Source organism: Anomaloglossus baeobatrachus, chromosome 3 (assembly GCF_048569485.1).
Source record: "Anomaloglossus baeobatrachus isolate aAnoBae1 chromosome 3, aAnoBae1.hap1, whole genome shotgun sequence".
Lineage (NCBI taxonomy): Eukaryota > Metazoa > Chordata > Amphibia > Anura > Aromobatidae > Anomaloglossus > Anomaloglossus baeobatrachus.
Genome location: NC_134355.1, coordinates 372,045,818 through 372,061,696, shown reverse-complemented (window position 1 = coordinate 372,061,696; position 15,879 = coordinate 372,045,818). Strand labels below are relative to the sequence as shown.

Here is a 15,879-nt window from a genome sequence, read left to right as displayed (position 1 = left end):
TCAGCTCTGTAGCTGAGATCTGCAGATAGTGTAGAGTGATCGGATTGCTGATCGTTATAGCGCCCTAGGGGGACTAGTAAAATAAAAAAAAAAGTAAAAAAAAAGTTTTAAAAAATTAAAAAAAATAAAAAAAACCTAAAAGTTCAAATCACCCCCCTTTCACCCCATTGAAAATTAAAGAGTTAAAAAAAATACAAAATACACACATATTTGGTATCGCCACGTTCAGAAATGCCCGAGCTATCAAAATATAAAATCAATGAATCGGATCAGTAAACGGTGTACCGGCAAAAAAATTCCAAAAGCCAAAATTACGTTTTTTGGTCACCGCAAATTTTGCGCAAAATGCAATAACAGGCGATCAAAACGTAGCATCTGCTCAAAAATGATACCGTTAAAAACGTCAGGTCGAGACCCAAAAAATAAGCCATCACTGAGCCCCTCAGATCCTGAAAAATGAGAACGCTACGGGTTTTGGAAAATGGCGCAAAACGTGCGCCACGTTTTTTTGGACAAGCTTGTGAATTTTTTTTAACCCCTTAGATACAAGTAAACCTATACATGTTTGGTGTCTACAAACTTGCACTGACCTGAGGCATCACATAGATATCTCAGTTTTACCATATAGTGAACACAGTGAATAAAATATCCCAAAAACTATTGTACGATCACACTATTTTTGCAATTTTTCCACACTTGGAATTTTGTTGCCGTTTTCCAGTACACTATATGGTAAAACTTATGATTTCATTTAAAAGTACAACTCATCCCGCAAAAAACAAGCTCTCATATGGCAAGATTGATGGAAAAATAAAAAAGTTACGCCTCTCGGAAGAAGGGGAGCAAAAAACAAAAACGCAAAAACGGAAAGTGCCCGGGGGCTGAAGGGAAGATAGTTTTATTCTGCTGGATTCAAGTTCTGAAGTGTGTATAACAGATTTGAGCAAGGTGAATACGTTGTAGATCCAAACTGATGTCTCTCATTATTAGATGTTTCAGATCATGAACCACTATTCAACTACACTTGTGCGGAATATCCAGGTTTATGTGGACAAGGATGAGTCATGTGCCATGAAAGAGTAAGTCTATTAATGGAATATGTAAAAACAGAATTGTACGATTTTTGTTTTATGTGCGGTAACTATATACAATAAGGCGGAATGAGCTGTATCTCAGGGGGCGGAATTTTGCTGTGCCTAAGGCCTAAAACACACTTCCGCAAAAAAAACGTCCGTATGATACGGTCCATTTTTCAGGTCCGTGTTCCGTTTTTTGGGGCGTTTCTCCGGTACGTATGGCATCCGTGTGATGGCGTATGCTAGCCGTGTGTGCGTATGGAATGTCCGTTTTGACATAAAATACGTACGTGTGCTGTCCGTGTGCTGTCCGTTTTTAAAGGCCTGCATTCTTACCCAATTAACAATTTTAATCATTCATCATGAGATCCTGGTGTTGTTGTTTGCTTTCAAATGACCTGATAGATTGGAAACAAGTGTTTCAAATTTTGTGATGAAAAACGGACACGGACGATACATGCTGAACACGGACATACTCCGTGTGCGGTCTGTGCAGGCACTGACCCATAGACTAAAGCGGGTCCGTGCCTGCGTGTTGCCGGCAAAAAACTGACATGTCCGTGTAGAAAAGCGCACACACGCACTTACAACACGGACACACGTTCCATGTGATTTTACGTGCGTGTGCTATCTACCATTGAATAACATGAGTCTCTGTGTGTACGTGTCTCCGGTACGTGCAAATACGTACCGCACACGTACAAAAAAAAACGGATGTGTGTTGCGGGACTAAGGAGGGGAACTTTGCAGGTTCTCTGAGCTGGCTGTTACACTGAGAGGGAACATGCAAAATGGATCAAATACAATTGAGAACATGAGCGCACCAGTACGGCAGAGGAGGAGTACTTATGAGCCTCTCATTCGTATGTCCCATGGCATGATGAGGTGACCTCTAAGGTCACAGCTGCACCAAAAGGTGCCGAAGATGACAATATGGTAATTGCTTTATAGGAGCCAAAGACAGAAGACTGTACTTTTAGATGAGGGAGGGGAGGGTAGTGTGAAGGAGCAGTATTAGGGGACTGGGTGCAAGAAGGGGAAAAATGTGAGAGAGCAGCATGAGGGGGACAATATAGGGTACAGTATGGTACAGTGGGCAGCATTGATAGGAACAGCCTTACAGTACTGTACGGAGAGGGGCTGAGCATGGGGACAGTACGGAGAAGAACAGCATGGGAGGATATTGAAAATGGGGACAATGTGGACAAAAGTACGGCTTCATTGTAAGCAGCAGAGAAGGGACAGCATAAACTGGGGATGGTGTGTAGGCCATAGTTCAAAGGGAGTCAGTGTGGAGAATATACAGTATATCACAAAAGTGAGTACACCCTCACATTTTTGTAAATATCTAATTATTATATATTTTTATTGGACAACACTGAAGATATGATACTTTGATACAATGTAAAGTATTCAGTGTACAGCTTATATAAGAGAGTAAATTTGGTGCGTCCTCTAAATCAGAGGTTCCCAACTCCAGTCCTCAAGGCACACCAACAGTTCATGTTTTCAGGATTTCCTTAGTATTGCACAGGTGATAATTTAATCACCTGCAAAGGTGCTGAATTCAACACCCATGCAATGCTAAAGAAATCGTGAAAACATGCACTGTTGGTGTGCCTTGAGGACTGGAGTTGGGAACCTCTGCTCTAAATAATAAACACACAGCCATTAATGTCTAAACTGCTGGCAACAAAAGTGAGTATACTCCACCGTGAAACTGGCCAAAATGTGCTCAAAATGATAATATTTTATGTGGCCACCATTATTTTCAAGCATTGCCTGAACTTGCATGGGCATGGAGTTCATTAGAGCTTCACAGGTTGCCACTGAAATTCTTTTCCACTCCTGCATGACCACATCACACAGTTGGTGGATGTTAGAAATTTTGCACTCTGCTACTTTCTGTTTCACGATACCTCACAGATACTCAATAGGATTTAGGTCTTGAGACATGCTTGGCAGTCCAGCAGCCTCTTTACAATTAGTTTTTTTTAGCAAGGCAGTTGTCGTCTTGCAGGAGTGTTTGTACATGTTGGCATTCATGGTTCACTCAATGAACTGTAGGTCCCCACAGCCAGTAGTACTCATACAGCCCCTAACCATGACACTCCCACCACCATGCTTGCCTGTAGGGAAGACACATTTGTCTTTGCACTCCACACCTTTCTTTGTACACCACACCTGGTTACCGCCACTACACTTGACACCATCTGAACCAAATAAGTTCTTCTTTGTCTTATCAGACCACAGGATATAATTCAGTAATCCATATTCTTAGGCTGTTTGTCTTCTGCGAACTGTTTGCACCCCTTTGACCTCTGCAGCAATGCTGACAACACCCAGACGTCTATGTTAAAAAGACAGCCTCTGAATAGAACTTTGAGTATGTGCACTCAACTTCTGTATTCAACCATAGCGGGGCCTGTTCTGAGTGGAAGCTGTCTTGTTAAACTTCTCTATGGTCTTGACCATCGTGCTATAGCTAAGTTTCAGGGTGTTGGCAATCTTCTTATAGCCTAGTCCATCTTTATGTAGAGCAACAATTCTTTTTTTTTTCAGGAACCCAGACATTTTTTGCCATGAGGTGCCATATTGAACTTCCAGTGACCAGTATGAGAGTGTGTAGGATTTTTAACACCTGCTCTTCATTCACACCTGAGACCTTGTAACACTGAGTCACATGACACAAGGGAAGGAAAATGGACCGTGACCCCACTGTCCAGACACCTGCCCATGGGAAGCTATATAAATGAAATGATTAGCTAAAAGAGAGGGAGCCATGCCCCTGTTTGTACAAAGTAAAAGAACTGAAAGCAAAACCAAACAAATGAACCATAGCATAAGTTGCTATACGTGCAACCAGTAGGAACATGCTTACACTATGGCAGTTTAACAGACAAAACCTAAGATAGAAACAAAATGAGCATATACTCTGCAGTATGTAGGTAAATAGTAATGTTAGACATAAGGAACAAGGTACTTAGTATATATTGCTTTTGATCAAAAAAGTGTAAAAGCCATCTCAACAAGGTGTAGCCCAATTAGAATGGTCCTATCCTCTAGTATTAAAACCTCCCCTTCTGTCTACTGAACTCATTGCAGCAGCGCAGGACCAGTGGCTAAGTTTTTAGACACCTGCTCATGGGAAGCTATATACAGTAAATGAAATGCCTGGCTCAAAAAGGGAGAGTCACGCCTGTTTGTTGAAAGTACAGCACAACCAAAGAAATGAGCCAGAACATAAGTTTGTATACATGTCTCGACCGAAATCTGATCCCAGGTCTTTTCTATACATTCCCAATGTTGATGCATACTGGTCGACTCACTTGGATAAGTATACAGCTTTTTATTCAACTCTTCCCACAATTGTTCAATTGGGTTCAGGTCACTAGACTTTGTGGACCAATCCAGGACTTTTATTCATTGTCAATGATCCATTTCTTCACAATTCTCAACTTATGCTTCGAGACCGTGTATTATTTTTTTACTGTATTATTGTATACAATACATGTATTTTTAAAAAAAAGTATTATTTTTATTATCCAAGGCTAGGTTCAAAATTTAATTTGAACATTCATTTGTTTGTTCTGTTTAATCTCCAAAACACATCTGCTGCATTATTGATGCAAACAAAAGCAAAGAGCTCCCATTGATTAATATGAGGTCTGTCAATGCTCTGTTTTGTGTCTGGTTTACAACCAAAGAAAAAATCAGCATACAGAACTATTTTTCTATTAAAAAACTGACACATAACAGATTCTACTGCAGATGGATATCATAATTATGCAACAGATTTGTTTTGGCTCTTGTTTTTTTTTGTTCCGGAAATGGAACAGATAAACAGAATTTCAGATAGGAAATATGTACAAGAAATGCTGGGTTTAGGCATGATGACAACGGCCATTAAACAACCACTGATCAGGGACATGTAAGCAAATCGTTGGTCGTTTAATAGCCAATTTAGACCAGCCGATCACACTTCTATGCGCACAAAGTGTGAGGATAGAAATATCTTGTTCAGTCTGGATGGAATTTCATATTTTAGGCAGCACATGCTGTGTAAATAGGACGATGTGCATTTAACGATAACATAACAATAACGATGACATTTAAGTAAGATTACAAATTTGCTTGTCCGTTAGACAATTGCTGGCCTAATTAGGTTGGTGGATTGTCAGGAACTTGTCTTCCTCGAAGAACTTGATTCCCGATTTATCAAGCAATCTAAATGGGCCAGAAGAAGCATAGCATTGTCGCTTGCTTAGGGACCCCACTGTGCAGGAAAAATAAATTAATTGGACATCTACTTGTTTCCTCCTAATCAGCCTCTAGAACTGAACTAAATGTAAGCTAAAGTGAATGTATTTCTAATAAAAACAACTAATTATGTTATATGAATTGAATGTATTCTCTACTAATGAGAAGCTACACAAAACACTTGAATTTTTCCATGTCAATTGCTATACAGCAGAAAACATCTGTATTTTGGGTCTATGCCTTTCTTCTGCTGTGGAAAAACCGCTAACATTATGCCTTATACAAGCTTCTAATATAGGACATGTTGGGGGTACTGGTCATGGTTGTGTGGAACTGAACTTTTGAAAGTAGCCTCTCCGTTTTAACCCTTATGCTACTGTGTTACAAAAACTTTAGGGGCACATTCACACATTAGTTTCCATTTTTTTCCTTCATCTGCATAAAATGTACCTATTTTCTCCTTGCACCACATTTAGGTTATGTTCACTTGTCCTGTAATGATTCGTTTGTAACGGATACAACAGAGATAAATAATCCTTTAACAGATTGTACAAACCGATCACTTCTATGACTCATAGAATCATAGAATGGTAGACTTGGAAGAAACCTCAAGGGCTATTGGGTCCAACCAACTTTATGTTTATCCAGCTTCCGCTTGAAGATTTCCATTGAAGGTGAAGGAGAGTTCACTACCTCCCGCGGTAGCCTGTTTCACTCTCTGACTGATCATTAACATTATAGTCAACTGAATCAATATTGGATTTATAATTTTAGATAGATTTAAAGAAAGACAAAAAAGTCTGACAACATTCCATGTGAATAGGTGCTTATCTGTTCATGATATATAATGGGAAAAAAAAGTTACAGCCGCACACTGAAATGCCAAAGCTTTCAACTACCAAAAAAGATCTAATAAAAATTTGGGATGTTTTGCATTTTGCCATTTGCAAAATGGCCATTTTCATACCTGCCCAGTAGCCACGTCATGGCAATCTCATTATACTGGGTCCTACTCTTCCTTTCTGCCTCTGATTGCGTTTAAAAAAAAAACATCTTATGTTTGGGTGAAGATAGACCCACGATTCACTATGCACCTGTTCACATGAAGTGCTGTGACTTTTTTTTTTTCTTTTTTGTATTTCATATGGAGTTATGTCCATATGACTCACTATACACCTAACCACCCCTCCCCTCACCCATTAGCCACAGGTGCTTTTATATTTTGGGCGAAGATAGACCCATTACTAAACATGTAGGTTTTTTTAAAACCCAGTCAGAGGCAGAATGGAAGGGTAGGACCCAGTATAATGAGACTGCTGTGATGTAGCTACTGAGCAGGAATGAAAATGGATATTTTGATATGCCAAACATCTCAGATTTTTTTTAGATCTTTTTTGGTATTTGAAACTTTTGGCATAGGGTGTGGCTATAAGTTGTTTTTTTTCTTTTAGATGTGCAACACATATAATGTCCCACCCCTCCCGCATATTGTAAGCTTGCATCCTTTAGCGCCTTTCATGTGGCACTAAAGGGTGTTTAGCTTTCTTTTTAGCCCCAAATTCAATCTTAAAAAAACAAACAAAAAAAACAACAATGTGGGGTCCCTCTTATTTTTGATAGCTAGCTAAGGTAAAGCAAAGAGGTGCAGCTTGCAGACTGCAGCTGGCAGCTTTACCTTTGGCTGGTAGTCCAAAATAGAGGTCAACCCACATTGTTGCTTTCAATTATTTATTTAAAATTAAATAAATAATTTTAAAACAAAAACTTGTGGTCTCCCTAAATTGGATTACCAGCCAAGGTAAAGTGGATAGCTGAGGTCTGGTATTCTCAGGCTGGGGAGGCCCCTGGTTATTGCGCCCTCCCCAGCCTACTGCTGTGGTGAGCCAGAGGTGATCTCTGCACGTCTGCTGATTTGTTCAATAGACATGTGGGGCTAACAGGCATGGGTGGATTGCGGATACATCCATGCCTACTTGCCACTTAGATTGTGCTGTCAAAAACTGGATCCTGGATCCTGCCTGGATCCACAGACTCAGACGGGCTGTCATGGACAGGCTAGAGGGAAGCCATTCATCAAGCAGGACCCCTAGAACCTTGAAACCCTTTAACCCCTATACAGGGATTTGGAAATACACAGGGCCCAAGGTGATCACTACCTGTGGAAGGTTGCAGTGCGATGAGAGTAGTAGACAGGCAGGGTTGAACTGGGAAATGCAAAACAGGGACAGAATCGGCAGGCAAGGACGTAATCAGCAAACAAAGCAGAGGTGAAATCCGGATCGCGCAGCGAGGTACATAAACAGCAGGCAGGAAACAAGCAGAAGTCAGAAAACCAGAATCACTAAACAGAACAGGGCGAGACAGGAACCAGGAATACAGAACTATCTCTGGCAGTGGTTAGCAGACAGGAAGAGAAATAAGAAGGGTGTGGTGTCTTCCAATTGGTTGTAGCTGAATGATGGTAACTTCAGCTGGAAGACACATGCCACCTACAGTCAGCCGGTGGTACTGCAGATCCCAAGGAAACCCAGCCCATTGGATGAGCGGAGCCTGCGCCCACCAGCGCCGCTGGCATCGACTCCTCTCCCATCACCAGCACTATCCACAGTGGGAACACTGCGTCGCCTGGTGATTGAAGTAGAATTTGCTGGAGCGGACTCCGGTGGGGACGTAACAGATGGCCGCGGCGGGGATCACGCCGTTCCCCGCTGCCATTGACGGCCCCGTGACATGATCACGGGGAGCCGATGGTTGCCATGGTAGCTTGGGGTCATGTGATGACCTCATATGCTGCCATGACGTACTTCCTGCAAGAGGTGACAGAGTGCCTGCTCTTACAGGAATGCTGTATTTCTGTGCAGCTCTGATCAACAGAAATGCACAAGTGATCAATCTGCTAATCCATAAATTCCCCTAGGGGGACTAGTAAAATATATTAAAAATGTAAAAAAAGATTTTAAAAATATGAAAAAGTAAAAAAAAACCTAAAAGTTCAAATCCCCCCCATTCACCCCATTGAAAACAAAACCGTTAAAAAAATATTAATAAATTAAAAAATACACATATTTGGTATCACCTTATTCGAAAATGCCCGATCTATCAGTATATTAAATCAATTAATCTGATCAGTACACGGCATGGCAAGAAAAAATTTCCAAATGCAAAAATTACGTTTTTTTGATTGCTGCAAAAATGTTTTAAAATGCAATAAAAGGCAATGAAAACTGCGCATCTGCTCAAAAATTGTATAATTAAAAACACCAGCTCAAGATGCGAAAAATAAGCCGTCACCAAGCCCCAGATCCCAAAAAATAAAGAACATTATGGGTCTCTGAAAATGGTGCAAAAAGTTAAATTTTTTTTTTTGGACAAACTCCTGAATTTTTTTTAACCCCTTAGATGAAACTATACATGTTTGTTATCTACAAACTCGTATTGACACGAGGCATCATACTGACATTTTAGTTTTACCATACAGTGAAAACGATGAATAAAATATCCCAAAAATCATCAAGCAGTTGCATTGTTTTTAAATTCCACCGCATTTGAAACTTTTTTTGCGTTTTCCAGTACACTATATGGTAAAACTAATGGTTTCATTGAAAAGTACAATTTGTCCATCAAAAAATAAGCCCTCTTATGGCAATATTGACAGAAAAATAAAATTACGGCTTTCGGAAGAAGAGGAGCAAAAAACGAAAACCAAAAACGGAAAATCGCTCGGGGGTGAAGGGGTTAAAGAGCTATAATTCCTAAACCCTTACACCAATTAGGATGTGACTACCCTGAGCTTAAAACTGAGAATATGCACTTAAAAACACAAATTGATTACATAACTGTATATTGAAAATGTTTTGGTAAAATGCCAAAATTTGTGTCATTGTCTAAATATTTCTGAACCTAACTATTTCTGGGATCAGGGACGGCTAGGGTCCCTGAGCCTGAGGGTCAGTTTAGGTCAGGCTGGTTCTTTATGCCTCTGTATCTGGTGTGACTGTGCTGAGAAGTCACTACATACAAACGCCAACAGTATAAATAAAGCGTAAACCTCATTTTAATTTTTATTTCATAAATCAATAGTACACATGAAAATAGGCAACTCTGTAACATATCTTATCAGACAGATTTGTCTCTTTCTCTGTCAGAATTGATCAGTCATTATCAAAATTCTCAATTCTGATGTAAAATCTGTATTCAGTGAAGACTTTCCCATTACTGAGATAGGAAATGGCGGCTGTTACTGATGAGAGTCTATGTAGATAGAAGAGGGAAGAGGGGGTGGAGCTCTTTCTCTAGCTCCTCCCAATTCCCATCATCATAGAATCTCATGAGTACTAACTGCCATCTTTTATCTCAGTAATGGAAAAGTCTTCACTGAATACAGATTTTACCTCAGAATTGAGTATTTTTTATAATTGATCAATTCTGGCAGAGAAAGAAGCATTTTTTTCTGATAAGATATATTACAAATTTGCTTGTTTGCATGTGTATGATTGATTTATGAAATAAAAATTAAAAATGAAGGTTACACTTTAATATTTTTTTTTTTCACAAATACAAATACATTTTATAACTGTACTATTGCCAACTACCCAGCTGCATAAATGGGTTGAAACAACAGTAACTAGTGCTGAATAATCATTTTTCCATCATTTACACATTATTTTATCTTTTATTACAGTATTGTGTAATATAATGGTTTTGATTTAGTAACTTATAAAGCATATGTATTCCTAGAATAATGTAATTGATACATTGCTATGTGTTCTATTTTAGTGTGTTAGGTGCATACAGCATGGATGTTGTCACCAGTAGTTCATTCAGTGTGAATATTGACTCGCTGAACAACCCCAACGACCCTTTCGTTACCCAAACCAAGAAACTGCTGAAATTTGGATTATTCAGTCCCCTTCTTATATTTGTAGGTAAGGTTTTCTCCGGATCTCTTTGATTTTTAGCGACTCTTTTGGAAGACATCGTAATACATATTTATTTTTGGAATTTATTTATGCTCTTTAATCCATAACTAAATTCAATTGTATAAATTATTATTATTAATATTATTTATTATAAGAAATATTGATTAAAATCAACTTTAAAATTAACTTTGTTTGTGGGAAAACCACTTTAATGTCATGTGTAATTTTACAATTCAATTGAAAATAACCTGAAATCTTTTTAGGTGGGAAAAAAGAAATAAAGAACAAAAATAATGTGGTTGCATAAATATGCACATCCTCTAACTAATACTTTGTTGAAGTACCCTTTGAATCTATGACCACATTCAGTCTTTTTGGTAGAGTCTATAAGCAAGGCACCTCTAGAATCGGCACTCTTTGCTCACTTATCCCCAAATCTGGAGATTGTGAGGACATCTCCTGTGTTCAGCCCTATTCAGGACATCCCACACATTCTCAATTAGACTCAGGTCTAGGCCATTCCAAAATTTTAATCTTTTTCTGAATAAGTCATTCTTTTGTTGATTTGGAGGTATGCTTACGGTCGTTGTTGTTGTGAAAGGTGAAATTCTTCTTCATCTTCAGATTTTTAGCAGAAGCCTAAAGTTTTCTTGCAAGACAGCACGGTGGCTCAGTGGTTAGCACTGTTCCTTTCAGCTCTGGATTCCTGGGTGTTCAGATCCCTCCAAGTGATAAGATATATTACAAATTTGCTTGTTTCCATGTGCACGATTGATTTATGAAATAAAAATTAAAAATGACGGTTACACTTTAATATTTTTTTTTTCACAAATACACCCTTGAATATACATTTTAGAACTGTACTGACATCTATAGCCAACTACCCAGCTGCATAAATGGGGTGAAACAACAGTAACTAGTGCTGAATAAGCATTTTTCCGTCATTTACACATTATTTTATCTTTTATTACAGTATTGTGTAATATAATGGTTTTGATTTAGTAACTTATAAAGCATATGTATTCCTAGAATAATGTAATTGATACATTGCTATGTGTTCTATTTTAGTGTGTTAGGTGCATACAGCATGGATGTTGTCACCAGTAGTTCATTCAGTGTGAATATTGACTCGCTGAACAACCCCAACGACCTGTGTTTGCGTGGGTTTCCCCCCACACTACTTGGGTATTCTTCCACTGTAAAGACATGCTGATAGGGAATTTAGATTGTGGAGATAGTGGTGATGATGTCTGTGGCATTAATGGCGCTAGATAAGTGAATAAAATAAATAAATACAATGGACTGATATTTGAAACTGTTCATAATTCCCCCCATTTTCAGTAAAGCCCCAATTCCAGCTACCCATTTCCAGCTGCCAAAATACAGCCCAAAACATGATGCCGCCTCCACCATGCTTCATGCCTCTCTCTTTTGTGTGTAGTTTACCTGGCGTTAAGTGAAAATGTATGTTTGTTTGTAGAAAAATGATGGAAATGTAATGTCTGTGCATTTCAATTTACTTTTTAGTTCTCTTCCCATTCGTCCGTCCTATTCTTGAGGGGCTAAATATGAACTTCTTTCCAAAAGACTTCCTGCATTTCTATATGAATGCTGTTACAAGTTTTAAAGAGAAGCGCATGAAGGGCAGTCACTCAGTAAGTACAAGTCTTATTGTGTCCTGGAGAATAATTGTTCACACACATGACACTCAAAACATATGACAAAATCATAACTTTTCAATATAAAGATGTATATTTATATAATTTGTACTCGCTTTATTATCTAGAACAGAACAGACAGCAATAATGTACATAGAGAAACATGTTCCCTATTCCAAAGGTATAAATGGGGTTCTCCTATGGTATTGTTTCACACCCTTTTATCCACAAATACAAAGGACAAGAGGTCCTGGTGCTTGTCCTCTCCTTATCATGCATCGTGGGTTGAGTCTTCTTCCTTATTTGATAACATGACAGTGTCTGTGACGGGAAGAATTTTTGCCTCTTAGATAAAATTCAAGTTGTCATTGGGGGACATGTGAAAAGAAAAAGGCTATTCAGTGGGGACACATTGCTGATTTAAAGGCTTTCTCCTCTTGGGGGACAATCTTTGTTTCTTAAATGCATGCAGTTTGGGCTAAAAATTATTTTTGCATCTCATTTTAAAATGTTCACAGTTTGCCTACCATATGTGGTACTGCGCTGTCTATTGCTGTCAGCAGAATGAGTTATTAAAGGGAATCTGTCGGCAGGTTTTTTAAACCTCATCTGAGAGTAACATAATGTAGGCAAAGAGATCCTGAATTCAACGATGTATCACTTTGATTACTGGGTGCAGCCGTTCTGACACATCAGAATTTTTAGATTTAGCAATGTGGCAGAGCTGAGAGAGCGGCCCTCGACCCACACCAGGCTGTCAGTAGAGACTACAATGACAGTGAAGTGTCAATCAGAGAATGGGGCGTGCAGGATGGTGCATGTGACATTGTAGTCCAAGAAATGATAAACAGCAAGACTTAAACAAACATAGCAAATAAATAACAGATGGGACCTTCACAAGACAGGCATCCTTGAATTTCCTGTGTTAACCCTTGCAGCATGCTGTCTTCAGATTACATAGAAAAAATCTGCTGACAGATTCCCTTTAATAATGATAATGTGGCCAAACCCGTTAATTTAACAGATGTGTTGGGTAAATTGTGGCATGACATCTTTTAGTATTATATCAATATTATAGGTCCTTCTCCTGCTCTTGTTACAGCAGCTTTCCTCACAGACTGCACAGCAATAATGTCCATAAAATTGCTGCTGGTGGAAGAGCATGTGACTAGACCTGTCCAATAAACAGAGGGATAAGTCTGGTCACGTGCTCCTGCACCAGCAGCCATTTTATGGACATTATTGCAGGCAGTCTGTGAGGAAAGCTGCTGTAGGAGAACCGTTATAATAGTAAGCCCCCACAAAAATCATGTCTCCAACACATTTGTGAAAATATAGGTAATGTGGCCAACCTTGATAACACATTCTGCTGCCAGCAATAGACAGGTCATACAGGGGTTATAGGAGGTAAATGGTACAAAAGTTTTAAGGAAACTCACTTGCAAAAATGATTGTTAGCCCCAAGTGTATGCATTTAAGGAATAAAAAATAAATTGTCCACAAAAGTGGTGAACCCCTTTATTCTTCTGTGCTCCAAAATTAAGACAGTATCTTTGGGAGTTGATTTTTTTTATTTCTCACCACAGGTTACCAAAATTAGAGTATAACTTATCTGAGAAGAATACTGATCCTAAAGAAATCTTTAAAACAAGGAAATAAAAAAAAATTCATAAACTATTTTTATTTTTTAGGGTCGTGTGGATTTTCTGCAGCTTATGTTGGATTCCAGAGTAGAAGATACCAGTGGCTTAAATAAGGAGCAAAAGGGTATATTGAATTCAATGGTTTTCAATTAGTGATGAGCGAGTATGCTTGTTACTACTCGGTACTCGCACGAGTATCACTGTACTCGGGCTACTCGGCGGGTACCGAGTAATTTCGCGATACTCGTGCTGTACTAGTGGTCTTCATCTTTGCATGTTGGCGCTCTTTTGAGAGCCAGCCCTCATGCAGGGATTGGCTGGCAGACCACTGCAATGCCACAGCCCTGTTAGTTGTGGAATTGCAGTGATTGGCCGGCCTGGACAGCGTGACCGAGCCTTTATACCGGCGGGCGCGCTGTGCTCTGCACACAGCCATCTCATATTCCCTGCTTTCCACGCCCACAGGCGCCTATGATTGGTTGCAGTGAGACACGCCCCCACGCTGAGTGACAGGTGTCTCACTGCACCCAATCACAGCAGCCGGTGGGCGTGTCTATACTGTGCAGTAAAATAAATAAATAAATAATTTAAAAAACCGGCGTGCGGTCCCCCCAATTTTAATACCAGCCAGATAAAGCCATACAGCTGAAGGCTGGTATTCTCAGGATGGGGAGCTCCACGTTATGGGGAGCCCCCCACCCTAACAATATCAGTCAGCAGCCGCCCAGAATTGCCGCATACATTATATGCGACAGTTCTGGGACTGTACCCGGCTCTTCCCGATTTACCCTAGTGCGTTGGCAAATCGGGGTAATAAGGAGTTAATGGCAGCCCATAGCTGCCACTAAATCCTAGATTAATCATGTCAGGCGTCTCCCCGAGATTCCTTCCATGATTAATCTGTAAATTACAGTTAAAAAACACACACACACGAAAAATCCTTTATTAGAAAAAAAAAACAATAACAAAGTCCCTCATCACCAATTTATTAACCCAGACAAACCCTCCATGTCCGGAGTACTCCACAGTCCTCCAGCGTCGCATCCAGCTGTGCAGCATGAAGGTGACAGGAGCTGCAGAATACACCGCCGCTTCTGTCAGCTTCACACAGCAACTGAGGTGAGTAGCGCGATCAGCTGCTGTCAGTCAGGTAACTCACGGCCACCGCTGGATCCAGCGGTGCCGCGATTAAGCTCAGTGACAGCAGCTGATCGCTGTACTCACCTCAGTTGCTGCATGGAGCTGACCGAAGCGGCGGTGAGTAGCGCGATCAGCTGAGCTGTCACTGAGGTTACCCGCGGCCACCGCTGCATCCAGGTAACCTCAGTGACAGCTCAGCTGATCGCTATACTCACCTCAGTTGCTGTGTGAAGCTGACCGGAGCGGCGGTGAGTAGCGCGATCAGCTGAGCTGTCACTGAGGTTACCCGCGGCCACCGCTGCATCCAAATAACCTCAGTGACAGCTCAGCTGATCGCGCTACTCACCTCAGTTGCTGTATGAAGCTGACCGGAGCGGCGGTGTATTCTGCAGCTCCTGTCACCTTCATGCACCACAGCTGGACGCGACGCTGGAGGTCCGTGGATTACGCCGGACATGGAGGGTTTGTCGGGGTTAATAAATTGGTGATGAGGGACTTTGTTAGTGTTTTTTATTTCTAATAAAGGATTTTTCGGGTGTGGGTGTTTTTTAACTGTAATTTACAGATTAATCATGGAAGGAATCTCGGGGAGACACCTGTTACACCTCGTGGCTCTCCTGTGGCAAGGAATGAGACAGTCTCCTTGCCTGCCACGAGCGCTCCTGCTCAGCAGCGCCGAAGGTCTGCCAGACTGCGCAGAGTGCAGGAGAAACCTCCTCAGAGAGGGAGCACAAGGGTGACACCCAGTGGTACTCCTGTTGCAAGAAATGAGGCGGTCTCCCATTCCTTGCCTGCCGCAGCTCCTCCTGCTCAGCAGCCTCGAAGGTCTGTGAGGTTGCGCAATGTGCAGAGGTTTGCTGCTCAGGGAAGCAGTGAGACTCCCGTTATCTCTACACATTGTGAGACCGAGGATCCCGCCTCTATTTCCCAGAGGCAGCAGGGTGAGCATGTGCTATGCTTGGTGGATCCTGATTCGCCCACTGACGTCACACGGCTTGATGACAAGGCTGGTGACGTGGTGAATCCTGACTGGCCAGGCTGGGATGTCGTGGATCCTGATTGGGTCAAGTCTGTCATCTCCGCCTCGCGCCCGCCCTTGGCTGGAGCTACACCTCCTTAAAAGCTCCTCCTGCCATCATGGCGGCGCGTGACCGTCCTTCTATGTTTGGATGTCTGGCAGCGT

The 15,879-nt window shown here is 40.9% G+C and overlaps 1 protein-coding gene across 1 annotated transcript in view; it reads left to right on the top strand.

Annotated features, from left to right (window-relative positions):
- LOC142295309 (cytochrome P450 3A9-like) overlaps positions 1-15,879 on the top strand; it is a 132,632-nt gene that overhangs the window by 70,433 nt on the left and 46,320 nt on the right. The window contains exons 6-9 of the mRNA XM_075338424.1: positions 991-1,079; positions 10,113-10,261; positions 11,783-11,910; positions 13,605-13,680. Coding sequence (XP_075194539.1) covers positions 991-1,079; positions 10,113-10,261; positions 11,783-11,910; positions 13,605-13,680 — 442 coding nt within the window. The remainder of the gene's footprint in view (positions 1-990; positions 1,080-10,112; positions 10,262-11,782; positions 11,911-13,604; positions 13,681-15,879) is intronic.